The 20,625-nt window shown below is 38.8% G+C and overlaps 1 protein-coding gene across 3 annotated transcripts in view; it reads left to right on the top strand.

Moving 5' to 3' along the window:
• Positions 1–20,625, top strand: part of runx2b (RUNX family transcription factor 2b) — a 29,479-nt gene that overhangs the window by 5,818 nt on the left and 3,036 nt on the right. Inside the window, exons 2-6 of one of the 3 annotated variants that reach the window (XM_047801304.1) lie at positions 5,805–6,124; positions 7,406–7,562; positions 9,053–9,157; positions 16,278–16,451; positions 17,529–17,690. In XM_047801304.1, coding sequence (XP_047657260.1) covers positions 5,805–6,124; positions 7,406–7,562; positions 9,053–9,157; positions 16,278–16,451; positions 17,529–17,690 — 918 coding nt within the window. The remainder of the gene's footprint in view (positions 1–5,804; positions 6,125–7,405; positions 7,563–9,052; positions 9,158–16,277; positions 16,452–17,528; positions 17,691–20,625) is intronic. The other 2 variants (XM_047801305.1, XM_047801306.1) reach the window with 2 other exon arrangements.

Genomic DNA, 20,625 nt, shown 5'->3' with positions numbered 1-20,625 from the left:
AGTTAACTCAAGACATTTGAGATCTTTATTCTTAAGATGCCAAAAATGTTATTTCATTTAGTTCTGCACCAAAACTGCAGCGATTACCAATAAAATAAATTCACCCACTGGGATTTAGGAACTCATTCAACGTCTGATTCATGAATTTAAATTCTTTTGAGTTGAGTTCAACCATCTAAATTATGTATCATTTTAATTTTACAGAGCATCGTAAAAAATAGTATATTATGGGAACAGAAGAGATCTTAAGATAATTAAGAGAATTTGTTATATAAAAAGTTTAGGTCATGGCAAACTGAATGTAAGTAGGATGGCAATTTACTCCTGGGTTTGATGTTGTGTTCTGTGAAGCCCAAAAAACTGGCCCCAAATGTTTTTCTGTTATTTATCATTATGCATATATTCAGTAATTATGAATTATGAACTATGAATTAGTTTAAAGGAAAAAAATAGATACGAGGGTGAGGACTGAACCTGGTGAAAGAGAGGTGTTCAGTCTTATCTGCAAAGAGAAGATGCAATTGCAGGTTTTCTTTCCATCCAATCAAAAGATGCAACTGATCCAGTTTAAGATCTAACAGAATAATCAGGTACAATCAGCTGCTGCTCCTGTTTGGCTGATATGAAAACTTGCAACCACACAGTCCTTCACTGATAACACTGGACGTCCATAAATGACTGTTTTTCCCCAGAGTTTTCCTCCAGAGTGGGACTAAAATATCCAAATAAAATAAATAATAAATATACATTCCAATATACAATAAAAACGTTCTTGCATTCCTAGTCTATGTACCAATTTTGTGTTTTATGTTCTTTTAAATGCACTTGTAAAAACGCCTGTGTAGAATATCTTTAAAAAGGATCTAGTAGACCTGTTAGGTCTGTCCTTTCAGAGACAAATTTAGAGGTCTGTCATTTCAGAGACAAAATTACCTGAGAAAAGATAACGTTTCAGTATCGTTTTCTGTTTAAGAGTGATCATGTGTGCAGAAAAGAACGAGTTTAAAGAGGATGGATATCGTCCCTAATAGCTTACAGGAGGCCAGAGTCCAATTAACAAGGATATAAAGGATATACTCCCAAACTCTAAAATGATCTGTTACGATATTGACCTCAGTGCCTTGTACTTCCAGAAGCATTTGCTCTCCATCATTTTCTCCCCACTAACCAATTCATCTAACATTCCATAGCTTTAGTTTTCTATTAATATTTCCCCCCTAAGCTTTGGTAATGACTAAGTTTAGCTCTCAGGCTAAAAAGAATAGAAGACTGGGCAGACCTCCTCCCTGTGAGAATGATTGAGTTTCTAGCAAACAATGGCAGCCTTATTTTTTCACAAAGAAATATCAGAGTGGTGGCCAAGCAAATCACCTGGTTCCACAGACTTTTGACGTCCTGGAATAATTCATTTAATCTACTGCTGTGCACATATGGCTATAGTATACTTTACCCCAGTCTGAGGTTTATGCACTCAAAGAGCAATGCTCTGTGTGTCTTGCTCGGATTCTGACATACGCTACCCTTCATTCTTGGTTACATTTGAGCACCTTTGCATAAACTGTCTTTAGATCTGTCTTTAGGCGATATACCCTAAGACGGATGTTCTGGATATCTGCCTGTTTGTGTTGTTCATCAGGTGTTCAACCCCTCGTCCATACACCACCAATCAACCACAGTTAAGGTGAAATCTGCTCCCAATAATTTATCCTACTAGGTTTAACTTTCATACAGAATGGCACTAAATGGCAGCAGATACATTAGAACAGTATCTTTTCACTCAACCAGGGTGTTTCATAGAGGAAATAGACCAGTGCAATTCACAGAGGACGACAAATGTGTGAGGTGGAATTCTGGTCTTATTTCTTGTCCAATGTAAACACACACGTATGGAAAAATGACACTCTATCCTCGTCCAGGAGTGTTTGCTGTTCATACTGATCCTGAGATTACATGTCAAAAGTAATTACTCAGTGGCCTTTAGAGAGTAAAAATGAATGAATCATTTTCTCAATTACAAATATTATATGTAATATTATTTGAAAAGAAATAAGAAAATAAACAGGAGCCACAACCTAACTCATGTCCTTTGGCATGTTTAGACAGTGTAAGCTTACAAGCCCTTCGAAGCACACCGCTTCAGTGACATCACACATACTGTAACATAGTGTGGTGTAAAAGGTCTAAACACCTAGAGAGCACCACAGAAGACCGTAGAGCTGTACAAACTCTTAATGCCGGACTATCTCATTATGAGTGTTTAATGGCAGCCTACACATCAACGCCCTTTATTTCTTTCCCCTTCCCAAGCCACAGAAGTTCCTTTTCTGTTCCTATTTTTAAGTACAAGTGATCTCAATTAAGGACCTCCACGAAGGATGAAGGCGGCAGACAGTCATGCCAATAAGAGCAAAAAGGAAATTGCCTTTGTAGCCGCCCCCCCTCCACCGACCACAGCAAGCCTCCATCTCAACTCTGATTTTCAAATGAGGCTGCCATGCCGCACGCCGCACTCATCCAAAACAGCCCGAGGAAGGCACTCTGAGTGCACCCTCTCCTTCTTTAGCCCTAATGGAAAATCTCCCAACATGCCTCGTGACTGTTCTATCACTTCAGTGCCATCTTCCATGGTCTCTACTATTTCTGCACGGTTGCAATTTGTTGCCTACTCAGATAATTCACCATATTTGATAGCTTGGCAAGTACACTTTTAACGCTTTATTACTGACTGCTGCAATGATGTCATCAGCCGTTTGATGACAAATAGTAATTATGGGCTTAGATTAAATCTAGGGATCAAGAGGAGTTGAGGAGGTCTTCCTGATTTGGTAAAAAGTCTTCCTGATTCTCTCTCTTCAACACACACACACACACACACACACACACACACACGCACATTCTCTCCGCCCCTCTGTTCTGCTGCCTGCCAAGGATGGAAAGTAACTGTTTGAAACTGGAAGGTTCCGTGGCCCCATCAAAATGCTCCACACATAAAACCATAATTAAGTGTCTTTAAAAATGCACCACTGTGAAATGGAGCCTTGATCCAGGGACTTAAGAAGCTGGATTTTTCCTCACAACTAACGAAAGAACGCAGAACTAGAGAAAAACACAGACACATACACAGGAAAAAAAAACATTCATGTAGCATGTTACATAATACCTGGGGCTTTATGAATCAAAATTGTAGTCATTTGGATATTGTTACCACCCTGGAGCTCAGTGTCTCCTTTTGTTTAAAGTAGCAGTCAACAATGGCTCCTTTGTCTCGTGACATTATTTATAATAAGGTGTGTATCAGCAGGGGAAAAGTGTGGATGATGATTGCACAAACTCTTTTCAGAAAGAATGTTAAAGTATAAGTCTGATGAATTATCCAGGGTAAATCATACTATCCTCTCCTCCTATTACTCCATAGTCTGATTCACATCATGACTTCTGTTACTGTTACATTACATCCCTACAAACTGATCACATCAAATCTTCTTCTTCTCAATGCGATCAGGTCAGACATAAGATCTTAACAAAAAGATGTGATGAACAGAAAAAAGTGACTTTGTATCCTTCCTAAACTGAACAGCGTCGCCCCTCACCGCTGTGGCACATCAGAGGCAGCTGTGTGGGCTGCTCTCGGCTCATTAGGACATCAAACGACGAGCCCCGAAAGGAGTGGGCAGAGTCCCGGTCTCGAGGCACAGAGAATGATTGAAATTAAGTGTGTACACTCCACACCGATATTGCTGGCAGATGGCGCCCATACTGTACAGCAAAGTGGATTCAGATGTGACAAATGCTCTTTGATATCTCTTTGTATATAACTTAACACACAGTTTGGTTTAGGCATGTCAACAACCTCCCTGTTTCAGCTATTATTTTTTTATTTGCACCATTGTTTTATTGATTGTCATGGTAATATCAATTTGCTGAGTGATTGTCAACAAAGCTGTCCTTACAACACATAATGTCACATAAAACAACACTTTTTCCCATAGAATTTTTTTTTTTTTTTTTTAATAAACTTCTGGACCAAAGCAAGTAAATGATGGAGAAAGCAAGACACAAACCTGAGACCCCAGACTGTTTGAATAATATGCAGTGCAATTTAACTTTGGATATGTTTAATACTGTTACAACCTTAATTACAACTCTACTGATTTATCTGGCCATAAATTTAAAGCTAATACATTAAAACACTGGCCAGTCTGAGCCATATTTTTGGTGTTCTGGGCAGAAAGAGAAGGAACGTAATTCAATAGGCTTTTTTCCTCTGTCATAACGATGTACCATATGCACGTCTGTCTGTGCTTCCCAAGAGTGTTTCAATCCTTCCCACATCCTTACAGTGAAAGACACTCACACTTTATATAAAGTCACACACTCACACACACAATCCTGTATATTCATATTCAAATACACACACACACACACACACACACACACACACACACACACACACACACACACACACACACACACACACACACACACAATCCTGTATATTCATATTCAAACACACACACACACACACACACACACACACACACACACACACACACACAATCCTGTATATTCATATTCAACGACACACACACAATGTGTGTGTGGTTATGCCACCTCTTTTTTCTCCATCACCACACTTTTGTGGTTGTAGGTCTCATCCCCATAAACATGCATGTGGAAATAAGGCACCAGACTTCAGTAAAGCTGTGAATATAACTACCAGTATTTATTTGTGGCCAGATTAACTTGCAGTAGTGAATGTGTTTAAATGTTCCTCATCTGAAACAACAGAACTCCTTTCCATCAAAGAGTGAGATTGCCACCTATAGTATCTTGGAGAGATGTGGAACCGGCTTTCCTCACACTAAATCCGTGCAGGCTGCATGATGTTAGCTTTCTCTGATTAAATAATCCTACAGAGCATTTTGTGTTTCTGATCTACCCGCTTATCCCACACTTTTATTTGCAGTGTTTATCTATTCCACTAGTCTTGAGTATAGTGTATAGATTATAGGTTCGTTTTGCCTTTTCCAAAACACATTCAGTTGAGTTGTTACAGTACGTATCAGTCGCCATGCTGTGTCTGAGTGAACATATTGTCAAATGGACATTGATACAGGAGATATTATTAGTAAAGTAGCAAATCAATGAGAACAGCAAGTCAGGGTAATCAGCTGAGCATTACTTTGGTTATTGATGGAGATTAATGGACTAATATGAAAAATAGCTTTTATGTTAGATGTACAGTGTTAAATAGCATCTGATGGTGTTGCTTGAAAAGATTTTGTCACTTAGGAAGTTTGTTTTCTGCCACAGAACTGAATGTGTATACACACACACACACACACACACACACACACACACACACACACACACACACACACGCACACGGATCATTTAATAAGCTGGACTCTGTTTAGTGTCGTTTCCACTGAACATCAGCGGTCTACTAGAGAACTTGTAAGACTTTTGGAACATTGAACACATTAGACTATAATAATCACGCGGTGGAGAAGAAAAAAAAAGAAAGAAAGCCTGGTGTCAGACGTGACGCATGATTACTTTGGGAAGCTTTTTTTAATACAGGAAAACGTAGCAAATGACGCCGCTCCACAAAGCGCCAATTGAAGTTTGTTGGTGACAGAGCTGGATTCGGACACTTCCGACACTTATTTCTCATTGGCACACTGAGTTCACAGTGTAAACGGCTGAATATTAAGTCACTACAAGACAGGATTTGTGAAAACCTCGCCATCTCGCCTTACCTCGTGTGTAACTGAGCGTGTTTGTGATGCGCATTCCTGTAGATGCGAGCGCGTCTCGGCGCTTCAGCCCCCCGTCCAGCAGCCTGCAGCCGCTCCCGGCCAAAATGAACGAGGTGAGCAGCAGCAGCAGCAGCAGCAGCAGCTGCGGAGGAAGCGGTGGGATTAACAGCATTAGCGGCGGGAATGCAGGAGGTGGAAACGGGCAACACGACGCGAGACTGCGGCCGCTTGAGAACCGCTCCATGGCAGAAATCATCGCCGATCATCCCGCAGAGCTGGTGCGCACCGACAGCCCCAACTTCCTCTGCTCCGTGCTGCCCTCTCACTGGAGGTGCAACAAAACGCTGCCGGTCCCTTTTAAGGTAAATTCATGCTTTCAGATCGTTTCGGGGTTTTTTTTATTTTTTAATTTTTTTTTTAAATTTTCGGGAATAGAAATGTATTTTCAGTAGTTATTTTTGTTGGAGTTTAAAGGATGAGATGCTCTAGTGTATGGAAATCAAGCTGTTTTGGAACTTTTTGGTTTCTACTAAAACCAAACCATCCCGAAATCAATTAAAATATCATAATTTTATGTCTAAAAACTTTTATTTCCTCACTAGATACATTTTTACTTTAGAATTTACTTTACCTTTGAATTTGTACCTTTTTTGCTACACGAACAACAACAACAACAACAACAATTATTATTATAATAATAATAACAACTGTTGCTTTACTGTTAGTTTTCTCAATAGAGCTCATTATTTGCTTAAATATGGAATCTAAGTATAAATATGTAATTTATCTATTATCTAAATTATTTTATCTATCTATCTATCTATCTATCTATCTATCTATCTATCTATCTATCTATCTATCTATCTATCTGTCTGTCTGTCTGTCTGTCTGTCTATCTATCTCATTATTTATTGATGTATGTGTATAAAATTATATGATATAATGAGCTAAATGTAGTTTTCCTTTATTGTCATCAGTTATATGTATGAGATCTACATACAGATAGAAATATTTTTTATTTGTTTGTGTGTGTGTGTGTGTGTGTGTGTGTGTGTGTGTGTGTGTGTGTGTGTGTGTGTGTGTGTGTGTGTGTTTTACTGTCTTCCACATTAGACATATAATAGATAATTGGCAAATAACCATGTAAATGAACCAACGAGAGAGAACAGATAGATTTTTAATTTTTTTAAGACTCAAGCATTTCAAAATTGATTTCTTTCTTCATGATGCAGTTTTCATTTTGGATATTTTTCAGTTTTGAAAAAGCCCCGACACATGCTGAGCACTTGTGGACTGTTTGTCCTTGTTCTTTTAAATTTGACCATTTTTGTTGTGTAAATAAATTAATATTTAGTCTAGTATCGATATGTTTATGTATTTTTGCATTAGAAACACATAAAGCTCAAACCTTTAAATTAAAATATATATCAAAAGCATAATAAGAATTCATCAGGCCCAATAGCTCACTATAAGCTTACTTTAAAGTTCACTTTAAGCTTTAAGGTACTGTAAGCTTTTATGTTTAGATTTCATCATTTTGCTAAAATGTCTATGAATATTGATCCACATGATGTACTAGTTTCCAGCACTTACTAACATGACCTCAGAGAGCCATCACTGCAATCAGTGTTGTGTCGCTGCAGGTCGTGGCCCTGGGAGATGTTCCTGATGGCACTGTTGTCACTGTGATGGCTGGGAATGATGAGAATTACTCAGCAGAGCTGCGCAATGCTTCAGGTGTGATGAAGAACCAGGTGGCTCGCTTCAATGATCTACGCTTTGTGGGACGCAGTGGACGAGGTTAGTCTGCTTTCAGTCAGTGAAATATTTAACCTTTTTTTTATACATGAAAGCTTGCACATTTAGGTAATTGTATCTGTCATCTGGGAGCTGGAAAAGGTGCTGCATTGCTTTGGAAGCAGGACAGAATACAGGAGACAAAAAAATACAGCCAGCTTTGAGCTGTCAACAGACATCAGTTGGGTAAAGCCATGCTGTCTCCTGTGTGTAATTATCAGGTCTGATCCTCTTTAATGCCAATTTTACTGTTGTTTACATAAGGGGTCTCTGTAAGTAGACAAGATTATGTGAAAGATGTGGTGTCAACACAAGATGATAGAGGTTTACAAAATGAGGACACGCTATACGTCTGTTGTCTTAATATTAGCCAATCAGCTGTATTTATTTTTGTACTTGCAACTACTGTAGCGACACCTGCTCCAGGCTAGAACACACTGTGTACCTAAGAGTGTGTGTGCAGGGAGGCTCTTTACAGTAATTGGCTTTATAGTCACCTGGGGACAAAAGATTTTCTTTGTAATAATTTCATCAGTTGCAATCCAAGCACTTCGCTTAATAACGCATGATCATTAGGTAACAAAGCTTTGTTCCTAGCCATAATAACTCAAATAAATTTAACTCATTTATTTCATTTATTGCTTTATATAAAGGCATATAATTTGTTTGACCCAGAATTTGTGAGGAAAAACATTATATGATTTAATGATATTGAAATTCTTAAAACCAATATTGATTACACAGTGAACATAAGCAACATTTAATTAGACTAACCAAGGCAATATTGCTGCCTTCTTCCTCTAACAGGACCCAATATTTTCATTTTGCTGTGCATTTTGTTCATTTTTTTTTATTATTCATTGGCTTTATCTTTGTTTTGCAATTTTCATTCATTGGCTGTATCTCTGTTAATCGATTCCCAATGCCCAGAATGAATTACTGACTTCAAAAGAATGCATTAAGAAGGAAATGAGTTTGTTTATATTTAAGAACATTAAGAACACAACATAGTCTATTCAGTGCCTTCAGATTTCATATCTTAACTGAAGCGCTAGCTTTTCATCACCACAAGAGAAAACATTGAATGTTGTGTTGAGATAAAACTCAGCACTGAAACTGTGTGTGTTCTTGGTGTTGAGCTGTTAGTGCTTGTTTTCTGCCAGCTGTTGCTCAGAGCTGTGATGACGTTCCACCCACCTCTTCCTGACTCCTTGACCAAGCAATGGCATTCCTGAGATGCCATGTTAGTACACTTCATTCCACTTAGAACCCCATGAGAGCACAATTTGTTTGAAAGGGAAGTTTTGTCAACCAGGTTTGTTGAGCCGGTTGTTGTATTCCGGAGTTCTTTCTACCTGTCTTTTTCATTGGGGAGATTTAAGCGAAATAAAAGATTTTCTCAATTTCATAAGAGATGAATGCTGGCAAAGGTATGTAAGAATGCAGGTACTTTCAATGTCAGAAACTAAACACATATTATTATGTTTGTACAGGAAAGAGCTTCACCCTGACAATTACAGTGTTCACAAACCCACCACAAGTGGCCACTTACCACAGAGCCATTAAGGTCACAGTGGACGGACCACGTGAGCCAAGGAGTAAGTTACACTCTGACCAAATCTCTGCATTCTGACTTTTCCTTTCCTACTTATTGCATGTTTGCGATCACTGAAGTGGTGTGTTGCTCCTTCTATTTCTTTTTCTGTTGGTTTTGTGCTACATATTGTAGCTGATATGTTGCATGGCCATTTGAAGTGTAAACCAATAACTGACTGATTCATACTTTTTGTGTTGGCAGTGTTAATAAGGTTATTGATAGTTATACAATTTTCCTGTCAGATGCTGAGAAGTAAAAAGAGGCTTTAAGAATATACCTTGTGCAGTGAGAAATGTTCATACGTACTATTAGAAGTCAGATTTTGGGGGATTTAAATGATTAAACATTAAATAGACAGCGAGAGACATTAGAATAGTTCTACAGAACTCACTGGGTTTACTTATGCTTTTGTTATTACATTTCCATTTCTTGAAAAATCAAGACAGAGTTCATTTCAGTACAGTGTAGTTTGCTATACACTATGGTATGTTATGGTAGTCATGGGAATGTGTTTCAACATACAGTCCGTCTTTTATACCACATTATATCTTTTTTGTTTCTTTGTTGGCATCTAGTAGTCTTCTTGTGTGTTCATAGCAAGTTGTCAGTGAAGGTGTGTCAGGCTGTGCTGAGGCTCCACTGGGGTGCTATAGTGCTAACATCAGCTCATTTTTAATGGCTTTCAGTGCCAACCTGTCTGGAGAGCAGCTGTTTTACTTTATCATGAAAAAAATACATACTCCAACTTGGCGTAAGATTCAACCCTATCACATCGCTTGCAACATTTCTCTTTCCTTCCCTCTCACTTACTCTATTCTCAGTGAACACATATGGTTCTGGTGTTTGAAGACACACGGGCTGTATGGTCTTGATTCTTCATTGTATTAAGATGGCCTCTAGCAGTCTCTGCACTTTTGTTTGATGTCAAAGACTTCCTATACTCCTGCTCCTCTTGAAGTGCAGTATCAAGAGGCCAATGACTTGCATGTTACTGTGGCCTATAACAAATGAAAAGATCAGAAGTCTTTTTTTATACAATTTTTCAAACTCCCAAAGGTTTGTTTTGTTTGAGATCGGACCATGTCACCCAGAGCTATATTTCTGAGTACCTTCAAGCCATACAAGCATGATGTTAATTGTGCATAGACAAAAAGGAGGACATGGTCAAAAATTAAAGCTGGTGCATAACAGGCCACCGATGCTGATCACTGAGTTGCAAAAGCATCTGTGTCCTCTTAATAATGTCGTATTTCAACACTTCCTTAACACGGGGATTCTGCATCATTAAACATCTAATTGGTGTTAATGAGAGGGCAATTAAGGAAGAGGCCCAGCTCGTTGAGCTAGACAATGCCAGCAGTGTGCCGTCAGAAAGCTTTTTACCGAGCAAGCGCCTGAAAGAACACCTTCTTCTGATTCACTTGTCAGCACTTACATTTGTTATGCTTTAGAGCATTTATGTGTAATTTAGAAATAATAGGTGCATGTTTATGTACAGACTGTTTAATTTTCAGTCAAAATATAATTTGCTTATTCGTGTAGGCTGTCTTTTACTTATTGTGTCTGCAGGGCCTCAGTCAGAGTGTGAATGTATAGCAGATATTAACTCAGCACAGTACACGCATTATTAATGTGTTTATGTGTTTAATAAGCCATGATGGGTGCCATATGAATCTTTCAGGGGTGTGAGAACTACCAGTGCTCTGTGTGTGTGTGTGTGTGTGTGTGTGTGTGTGTGTGTGTGTGTGTGTGTGTGTGTGTGTGTGAGAGAGAGAGAGAGAGAGAGAGAGAGAGAGAGAGAGAGACCAAGCAGTACAGTTAGATTGTTGATAGTCCGGTGACAGTCTCGGTATACTGACAACATTCACTTGCCTTCATTTTAGCTGTCTGTCTAGTATGCATATATCTGTATATGTATATATTTCTCGGGAATATAACAACCGTATTAGTGTCTGATTAAAAGTATTATGTTTGCTGTGATGTTTGTGTTCAGCCATTCATGAGTAACACAGGCTTTGTGCTAACCTCTAATAGACCTCATTAAAAGTTATTTAAACTAATAGATTGGGCAGGGTTTGTTAAACCAACACACTTGCTCTGGAGGCCCCATGTAATTACAGATCATATGTCAGGCTGCCTTACTTTGTAGCATGCTTAAAATGATCTTTTTGTTTTACATTTCACTTCTTGTAAAATCACAGCAGTCCAATCTTGAATTGTTTATGAGAATTAGAATCAAGCCAGCTGCTCCTTTAATAAGATGCACTTCTGTCGTACCAGAATCCCACAAGTTGTTCTGACTGTCCTGTTGGTACACTTTGACACATCAGTATGTGGAACAGAGAGGATAACTGAAGCAATAATGGTGGCTGAGACAGTAAAAAGGTTATATCTGGCCATCGTTCAACCGTATCAGCTCTAAAGACCACACAAGCACTAGAGCCATTATTTGCCTTTACAGCAAATGAAAAAAAGAAGTGTCAGTGTAGCCTTCATGTAAAGCTGCTTTTACGTATAATGGGAACTGCTCACATAAAACCAATCCAAACATGAGAAGAGAAGGGAGAAAAACAGAGACACAGTCCTGGCTCGACAGACTGGGGCTACAGGAGGAGGTGAAAGAAGTGTGTATGTGCATGAAGAGAAAGCTCAGCTTGAGTCTGGCTGTATATGTCTGTTCTGCATACCCAGTGTGTTCATCACAGCTGCATCCTTACAGCTCAGTAAATGCTGGCGGATCTCCGTTAGGAGTCTTGCTACTTACATATGAGCATGGAGGTAATGATTGATTTAAAAAGGTTGAGGGTCCTTGTAGTTTTTTTGTAAGTGTGTGCCCTTTCCCTGCCTGGTTTGCCTAAAATGTAAAGACCACACAGACACCTGGCAAGGCTCTGATTCTCTCTCTCTCTCTCTCTCTCTCTCTCTCTCTCTTTCTCTCTCTCTCTTTTTTTCCCTCCACATTTTCTCCCAAATCTTGACGAGTAGGACAGGCTGGCTGTCACCCATGCTGTCTTTTACCCCTCTTTTTCCCATTGCTATATTTTACTGTACAGCTTGCTAGAAACACCTTTAACACCATCATTGCCACTGGAAGAGATTTATTTTTTAAATATTGTGCAGCAAAACAGCACAAGACAGCAAAATGCAATGTCCACGGGATACTAAATCAAGATCATGAGCTTGTGTGTGAATGCAGTAAAATATTGTATGTTTCATTTGTTATTTTGTTTAGTCAAATTTAATAAAATTATGGCCAAGTGTATGAGCACCTGTAAAGAAAACATACCCCTGGTTTAAACAATAAGCTGACTGAGCATGTGTCTGTTATACTTACAGAACTCTGTAAGTAAATGCTTATAATTCTACCAAAAAATCTGTCCTAGTGAGAAGCAATGTCTCATGGTATTTGACACACCGAAGTCTGAAATTCATGAATTTTAAAAGTGACTTATTGTGCATAAACAGTCAGAAAGTGGCATTGGATTCTTCCATTTCAACTTAAAGACTTCTGCCACAGGACCCAGTTAAGTCAGTTGCAAAATCATTATGGTGCTCAGGTCTGCCGGTTTTTGTTTTTCTGTTATTCTTTCCCTTGTCATTGGCTTTTTCTCTTCCTCCATCTGAGCTGCTGAATTTCTTTATCACTTTTAGTCATGATGGCTAAACATGCTAATGTAAGAGCAGTAGAGGCATAACCTCATATGGAATTTCTTTCTTGTCTAATGTATTGCTATAAATCAGGTAGATTTTGTCTGCGTAATTAGGCCTTTTATTATCGGAAAACTTATAACAGAATGGCTAGAGATGTTGCCATGGAATTACCTCGACAAACTCATAAGTAGTTGGGCCTGAGCTCTGAAATCAGGCCTGTGTCAGCTGGAGGTTATATATCTCACCAGTAATGTTTGGCTGTGGTCCCACTGGGCCAGTCAAGCATCTGGAATGAGTGTGTCCGTGCTTCCGCTGCATGATTGGACAGGGAAGTGTTGGCTATCGAAAATCTCACCCCGTTGTCGGGGAGATGATGGGAATGTTTGGGACTTTCCCCCCAGCAGTGATATCATCTGGTTTCCTGGCTCTCTTAAATACCTCCACTCATTCAGGATCACTCCCTGTCCAATTCCCCCCGTACCAGCTGACAAAGCTTGTTTCCCACTCCACATGGTGTCTAGAGGTGTGTGCTGAAAGTTGCTCCTCAACTAATACATAGAATTGTTTGGAAGGATATGCCCATATAATTACAATCGTTATATTATTTTCACTTATTTTATAATCATTGTGGTGCAATATGTGCTTTTTTGCTTTTTAATGCTTCCCATGTGCAATTATAAAATAATTAAACTTTAAGATTGTTTTTCTTCCATTAGGGGATTTTTAACTTAATAATGTACTCGCGCAACACCAATTAAAATTAAATAGTTTTCAATCAGTTCTGTCTTATATGGTAAGGTTACTAACTTAATCGTCTAAAGTCTGTGGTTCCTTCAATATGAGTTGTTTTGAAACTGCACATTAAATTATAAATATCACTATCACTATAACTCCATAACTGTAATAGTAGATGCAGCTATGGTATGTTGGTACACTGCAGACTTTATTTGTCTACACTATTTTGCTGTTTTATAAAAAATAACAATATGCCTACTAGGACATAATACATAGTAAAGTAGCAATATTGAATCGCTCTGAATACTTTAACATTTTTTTTTTTTTTGCCATGGTATAATGTATTTTGTCCAGATGTGTTCGTGTTACTTAATATCATCTGGATCAACAATCAAGAAAAGATCATTTTAAAATTTTTTTAAACTTTTATATTGAAAACAACTGAATGACAAAAAGTGGCAGTATACTGCAACATGCCGAGAAAGTATAAAAATTAAATTATATAAATTATGTAAATGAAACCGCTCCAAATAAAATCATGTGGTTCAACCAAAAAATGAGGCAACTACTGTACTATCTGTGATAAATGTGTAATCATATATGTGCTTTTATACTCAATTTGTGATTTATACTCACAGTACTTTATTACAGATCATTTCTGCTTCATTTTCTTGCATATGTAAGGATGAAGATCCATGTACAGTATACATTTTCTCTACCAATTAACCTTCACACAGTTGTGTGAAACCTGGACCATTTTAGCACATATTGTAGGTTTTCCTACATTTACAAAAAAAAGTTTGTATAGCGTGTGAATGCGTGTAAATGTCAGATACAGCTATGAATTATTAAATGGCTGCTTAATTTATTATATATAGACTTTGGGGATTGTGGGGGAGAAAAAATGTTAAACGTTCGATTTAAATTTTTTAAACATATTAATACTTCAATTATTTGGAGTCGTCTTTTAGATCATGGCTGGTACATTTCGATGAAAAGGTGCTATATTCATATAATTACATTTATGTATTATGTATATGTGTAGACCACATTCCTAATGTTTGATTTTATAGAATACTTTTAAAATTGTGTCTTTTAAATAACACTATTCCTCAATGACCCATACCCAGTTCTTAATGAAGGCTTCCTTAACTTTTGTTTAGTCTCTTTCAAGGAGTCACTCCAGAGTCTTTGATGATGAGGATCCACTTGGTCTCCAAACACAGGACATCACCTTTTATATGAGCCCTATAAAATAAACATTCACAATTTTAGTGGTTAATTTTAGTATCAGTGCCTGTGCACAGCTTGTAACTAAATAAATTACAGTGCTGTTCCTTTTTGGGGAAACAAAAGGCTTGTTAAATGAATGAGGTTGGACTCTATTGTGGCTTGGGCTGCGAGTGTGTCACCATATGTCACTATGCCCACTGGCTTTAGTTGCATCAGTAGAAACTGAAGTCAGGCTTGTAAAGTCATATATATGACCTGGAGTATTAAATATGCATTACATATAATCTGTCATCTGCTTTTCCCCTGCTTGCAAGTAATATGTCTACAGTGGAAGAAATACTGTCCCTCTGTCTCTCTAAGTATGTACTGTACATGTCTTTTTATTCTCTTCACAATGAGTGTAGTCTTGATTCTGTCTAAGTTGGTCTCTCTGTGCCAACTGGAACAGTTCCAGTTTCAGCAGGAGTTTTTCTCCTTCTCCTGTTTGATATTTACTTTACTGCCTTCTCTGGGAAGCTGGTACTGGCCTAGACAGACAAACAGCTCTGTTTTAAAGCCCAAGGGGGCTGGGGGTAGTGGGGCCTCTCTCCTCTTTATCCCTCTTCTGCAATGGGTTGAGCCAGCACGGGGCACCTGTGGGCTCTTAAATTGCCTTGTTGTGACTTTACTGTAAAGTATTTGTCAGTATGGACCCTTCGTGCATGCAGATCTCACTGTACGGGCAGTAAAGGAAGGATGAGAGTCTGTGGTTATAATGTGATTGTTGGGTTTTTGACTTGCATGGCACAACATTTATTTCACCTGATTCACTGTACATTAACAGTAAGGACACTGTTGTAGGTGGAGTATGGAAAATATGAAGCTCAGCAGGGGAAAGCTAAATGACATTAAACAGACCTTTTGTTGTGGAGCCACTGATCGTTTTTTTTTATTTTTTTTTTATTATTATTTAAGAGTGATAGCAATAGAGTACATTCTAAATTAATAAGACTTGCTGACCATGCCAGAGGGCCAAATGAAACCCTCATGCAGAAGGAAATGGAACACTTGTCCCATTTTTATCCATTGCAAGCCATTTGAGAAGGCTGTCATTCTCCAAACGGAGGTTAACTGTAAGCCTGAACCTATTAATATACGTAGAGAATTGTATTAGACAGCGGGTTTCGTCAAAACTTTAATGAACTACAATTCTTGTGCTTCAGCAAAACATCATATTTCAGTCACTGTGTTGCCAGACTGAGGAATTACTATGTTCATATAATAAATAATTCAGAAAATGGCATGAGATGAACTTGTAATTCATCTCCTTCTGAGGTACTACAATAATAGCTGCTATTTAGTAGTTTGCCTAGTGTACTTAAATTGTATCAAAGCTAAAAGGTTTTGGAATGCTTCCTACTTTGCATAATTAACATGACGCTGTTTGTGGTGAACATGATAATGAAACAGTCATGCAGTGGTATGGCCGATCAGCTCACGTGCTGTCTTTTCTAAATTTACAGGACACAGGCCAAAGTTGGACGATTCACCGAAGGCAGGCCTTTTCTCTGACCGCCTGAGCGAGCTAGAACGTATCCGACAGAGCACCATGAGGGTCGCTGTGCCAACACAACCCCCACGAACCTCGCTCAACACCCCCAACTCGTTCTCTCCTCAGGGCCAGAGCCAAATCTCAGGTATGGGCAAGTTCCTGAACTTTTTATACTCAGCCATTCCACTGCATAAATAAATTTCTCTGCTAAATCACTGTAATTCCATCTTTTTAGAGTGCAAATTAATAATAAATAGTGATAATTTCTTTAAATTCAACATAGCAAAAATACAGCTATGCTACAGTATGTCACAAACAAATTCTTAATTATGCCTCCAGCTATGTTTGTGTAGGCTAAAATAAGGGGTGATTAGCAGAGAAAAACAAAGTACAGTGCACCCTATACCTAGAGAGATGAGGCACATACTGTACTGTATCATTTGTCTTTAATCATTGCTTTAAGCATTCTAAGCCCTGGGTATTGTTTTGTAACAGCTAAGTCAACTGAGAGCACATGCCATCATTCCTGCACCTCTTTCTTTTAGCTCTTTGTTTATGAACAGTCTTCGTTGGATGTTATCATAGACTCAAAAGATAAAGATCTGCTCATTCATGAACAGGATGAATGTAAGCACACAAATACCCATATCTAGTGTCGAGCACATACAGGGAATGAAAAGTTAAGTGAAAATAGATTGAAGATTAAAAGCTTGCAACTATCAAATACGGTCAAGTACTAAAAAGTCCAAAAACGTAATAATCTGAATGGGTATATGAAGTTTATCTTCTTACACTTGCAAATTCATAACTGTTAGCTCTTTTAATGCTATAATTAAATACATAAATGTTGAAATGTTAGTGTTTCTTCTATTTATTTGAACTAATGTTCATCAGAAAAAAATTCAAATAAACAGAAATCTGGTTTGAACTGGTATCAAGGCAAAAAGAAAAGTTATAGAAGTAGTGATTCATTTCTTTTGACTCAGGTACATTGCACATTCCCTAAAATGCTACTTAAGTGTACTAAAAAATGATTTAATAAAATTCCACATCTGCCTGCATCAGTAATCTGAAACGAGACAACATTATCACTCTTATACACATATCCTATATACAGAAAGCACACATTGTAAAAAAAACAAACAAACAAAAAAAAAAACAAACACAAGGTTTAATCTGTGGAAATAATGCTCCGTCTCTTTGTTTGGTCACACATGGTCAGACCCACGGCAGTCACAGTCGTCCCCTCCGTGGTTTAATGAGCAAGCATACTCATCGTACCTGAGCCCCATGGCGTCCCCCTCGGTGCACTCTACCACCCCTCTGTCCTCCAGCCGTGTCACCGGCCTGCCTTCCATCAGCGACGTTTCCCGTCGCATGCCAGGTAACCTCCAGCCTCAGGCCCCCGCAGGTGTGGCCCCTAACCCTCTTCACCTCTGCTGTTCAGGCCTGGATGCCAAACAGCAAGACACATATGTTCAAATATGATTTTTTTTGTCGGACACCAAAAGCTTGTCCACTTGGCTTTTTTTCAGAACAGGTTTGTCAGAGGGGTGTGTTAAACATTTTTAAATATTAAGATAAAATACATTTTCTGTATGAAAACTCCTGTATCATCGACTCCTCTTCTTTTGCTTGTTTTATGGTGCATCATTTATTTTTAGCTTTGAGAATTTAATGCTTTTGAGGGTTAGCATTGCATCATCACTCTTCTATTTAGTACTTGCAAATGATTTACTTGCTTCAAAGTCATGGTAAAAACATTTCATTTCACTTGCTGCTCAAGCTTTAATTAATTACAACCGCAACTGACATAAGCTTTCAGTTTTCATTGGCTTGTTCGTTGGAGAATGTGGAAAAAAAAAAAAAAACCTTCTTGAAACGTACACCTCCAGAGATTGATTGAAAGACCTTTTTTTCTGAAGCGGAAAAAAGAGATTGTTTCCGTTTTCCTCCACCAGTTTCTTTGATCCTGTGCCGAATATGGTTAATAACAGAGTAAAACATAATAACAGGCTGGTGGAAGGCAAATTAAGCAGCTTTATAGTGATTCGGTTCCGAAAGATCCTGCCAAGAAGCCTGAGCCCAGTTGGTGAATCTAATATGCTAATTTGTCCTCTCTTGCCCTGCACCCACCCAAACGCATATGTTTAAAGCTTAAATGTGGGCCGATGCCTTTCTCCCTCCAAGCACCTGTTTGAGCCGGGGCCAGGTGACTGTTTTTGAGGTCTTTTAAAAACTTTCCCTCCTCCCATATTCTTTCTTTCTTGTGAGCCCAAAGCAACTGTAAGTGATTAAACAAGCGGCTCCCTGGTGTTACTTCTGCTTGGCAGCTTTTGGACTCCTGCCACCTGTCCTGTCAGGTTTGATTAGGCTGGTTTTGTCAGCCTGTAGCTTGTTGCATTGCGCACTCAAAGCTCTTGCTGCTAATGACAGCTATTATCTAAGATAAGGGCAGTACTGTTTGACACATCCTGCTGCCAGAGAAGCAAACTCCGGTCCAGAAAATCCTCCTGTTAAATGCGGATGCTCTTGTCAGATATCATTAGACTCTGCTGTCATCTGAAATTGACAGTGTAATACTTGCTAAAATCATATTTGCCAATAGACCAAATGAACCTTTGCTTATTGCCTCTTAAACATGGAACGCATACTTAGATGTATGAACACAGCATCTGGTTTTGGGTCCAGTGCTGTCTAGCATCAGTGACTGTTTAAATACAGCCCAAACATAGCCTTTATGTGTACGTGTGTAAAAAGGGGGGCTGTGCTTTTAGCCGTTCTGCCCATTATTCAGAGCACACACTCTCTGATGCCTGGGGCAAGAGAACCATTATTCCAAGATTTTCAAATCAAAGAGGTTTAATATAAAAGGGGGAAAATGTGCGTGGGGGAACATTGTTAGTGAGCCGAGGACATGAGAATTTTAGCGACAATTCACGCCTCTGCAACGCGCCCTCACGTAATCATCGCCCCCCTTAGCATTGACATTGTGACAGGAAAGACGCCCAGTGATTTATGATAAAAATACTGCATCTAGAAAGGAGTTTTGTATGGGGCTGCCAGTGCCAAAATGGCCCATTAGTGGTTTCGTGACTTTTAAGGTTAACAAGCGAGATTGTGAAGGACAGAGGGCCGGGGGAACAGGGTTCTAGCCTGGGCTCAGAATGTACTGTATAAGATACCAGAAGCCCACATCTAAGGCTGAGACTGATTGTCTCCCCATGATGCTTCAAACACCTCACAAAACACTTCCAAATGTGTGACTGCTTATGCAACCTGACTGAGCTTTTAACATGGGCACACACACTCACACACACACACACACACACACACACACACACACACACACACACACACACACACACACACACACACACACACACACACACACACACAAACACAATTTACTCAAGCAATGCACATACCTAAGTGAACCCGTACCAGTTTAAACATGTGCAGGCTCACATAAACAAGCATATAAATAAGGCTGGAAATGTGGACACAAAAGATGAGAGGCGTATAACCATACACATGAATACACATTCACACGAGCTGGTCTGAGAAAAAAAGGAAAAAATCCATAAACATATTTAGCCAATCCAAGAGACATTGTGATTATTCTGCAGTGTTGTGATTCAGCCTAATGTATTAAGAGCACAATTTTATTTGTTTTTAGAGGAAGCTGACATGTACAGTGGCTATAAAACCCCGATGTTTCAAACAAAACCAAAGTGATTTATTATTCACAGATGCAATTACAATGCCGCTTACACACCTGGAAACCTCTGCTAAAACCCTTAGTATAAGTATATTACACTATAGCCCTAAAGTCACTTTAACACCACAGACAGGGTCACTGTAACACAACAGACTGAATCACTGTAGCACCACAGACAGGGTCACTGTAACACCACAGACTGAATCACTGTAACACCATAGTGAGGATCACTGTAACACTGCAGACCAGGTCACTATAACAGCACAGACCGGGTCATTATAACATCGCAGACATGGTCACTATAACACCACAGTGAGGATCACTGTAACACCACAGACCAGGTCACTGTAACACCACAGACAGGGTAACTTTTACTCCACAGATATGGTCACTGTAATGCCACAGACAGGGTAACTTTTACTCCACAGATATGGTCACTGTAACACCACAGACAGGGTAACTTTTACTCCACAGATATGGTCACTGTAATGCCACAGACAGGCCCACTGTAACACCTGTCTTTCTGCTTGGCTGTACATCTGTCTATAAAACTTTGCTAAAAAAAACTTAGCTAAAACTTTTAAGAAAAACTAAAATA

Source organism: Tachysurus fulvidraco, chromosome 16 (genome assembly GCF_022655615.1).
Source record: "Tachysurus fulvidraco isolate hzauxx_2018 chromosome 16, HZAU_PFXX_2.0, whole genome shotgun sequence".
Lineage (NCBI taxonomy): Eukaryota > Metazoa > Chordata > Actinopteri > Siluriformes > Bagridae > Tachysurus > Tachysurus fulvidraco.
This window is presented reverse-complemented; position numbering and strand designations above follow the sequence as displayed.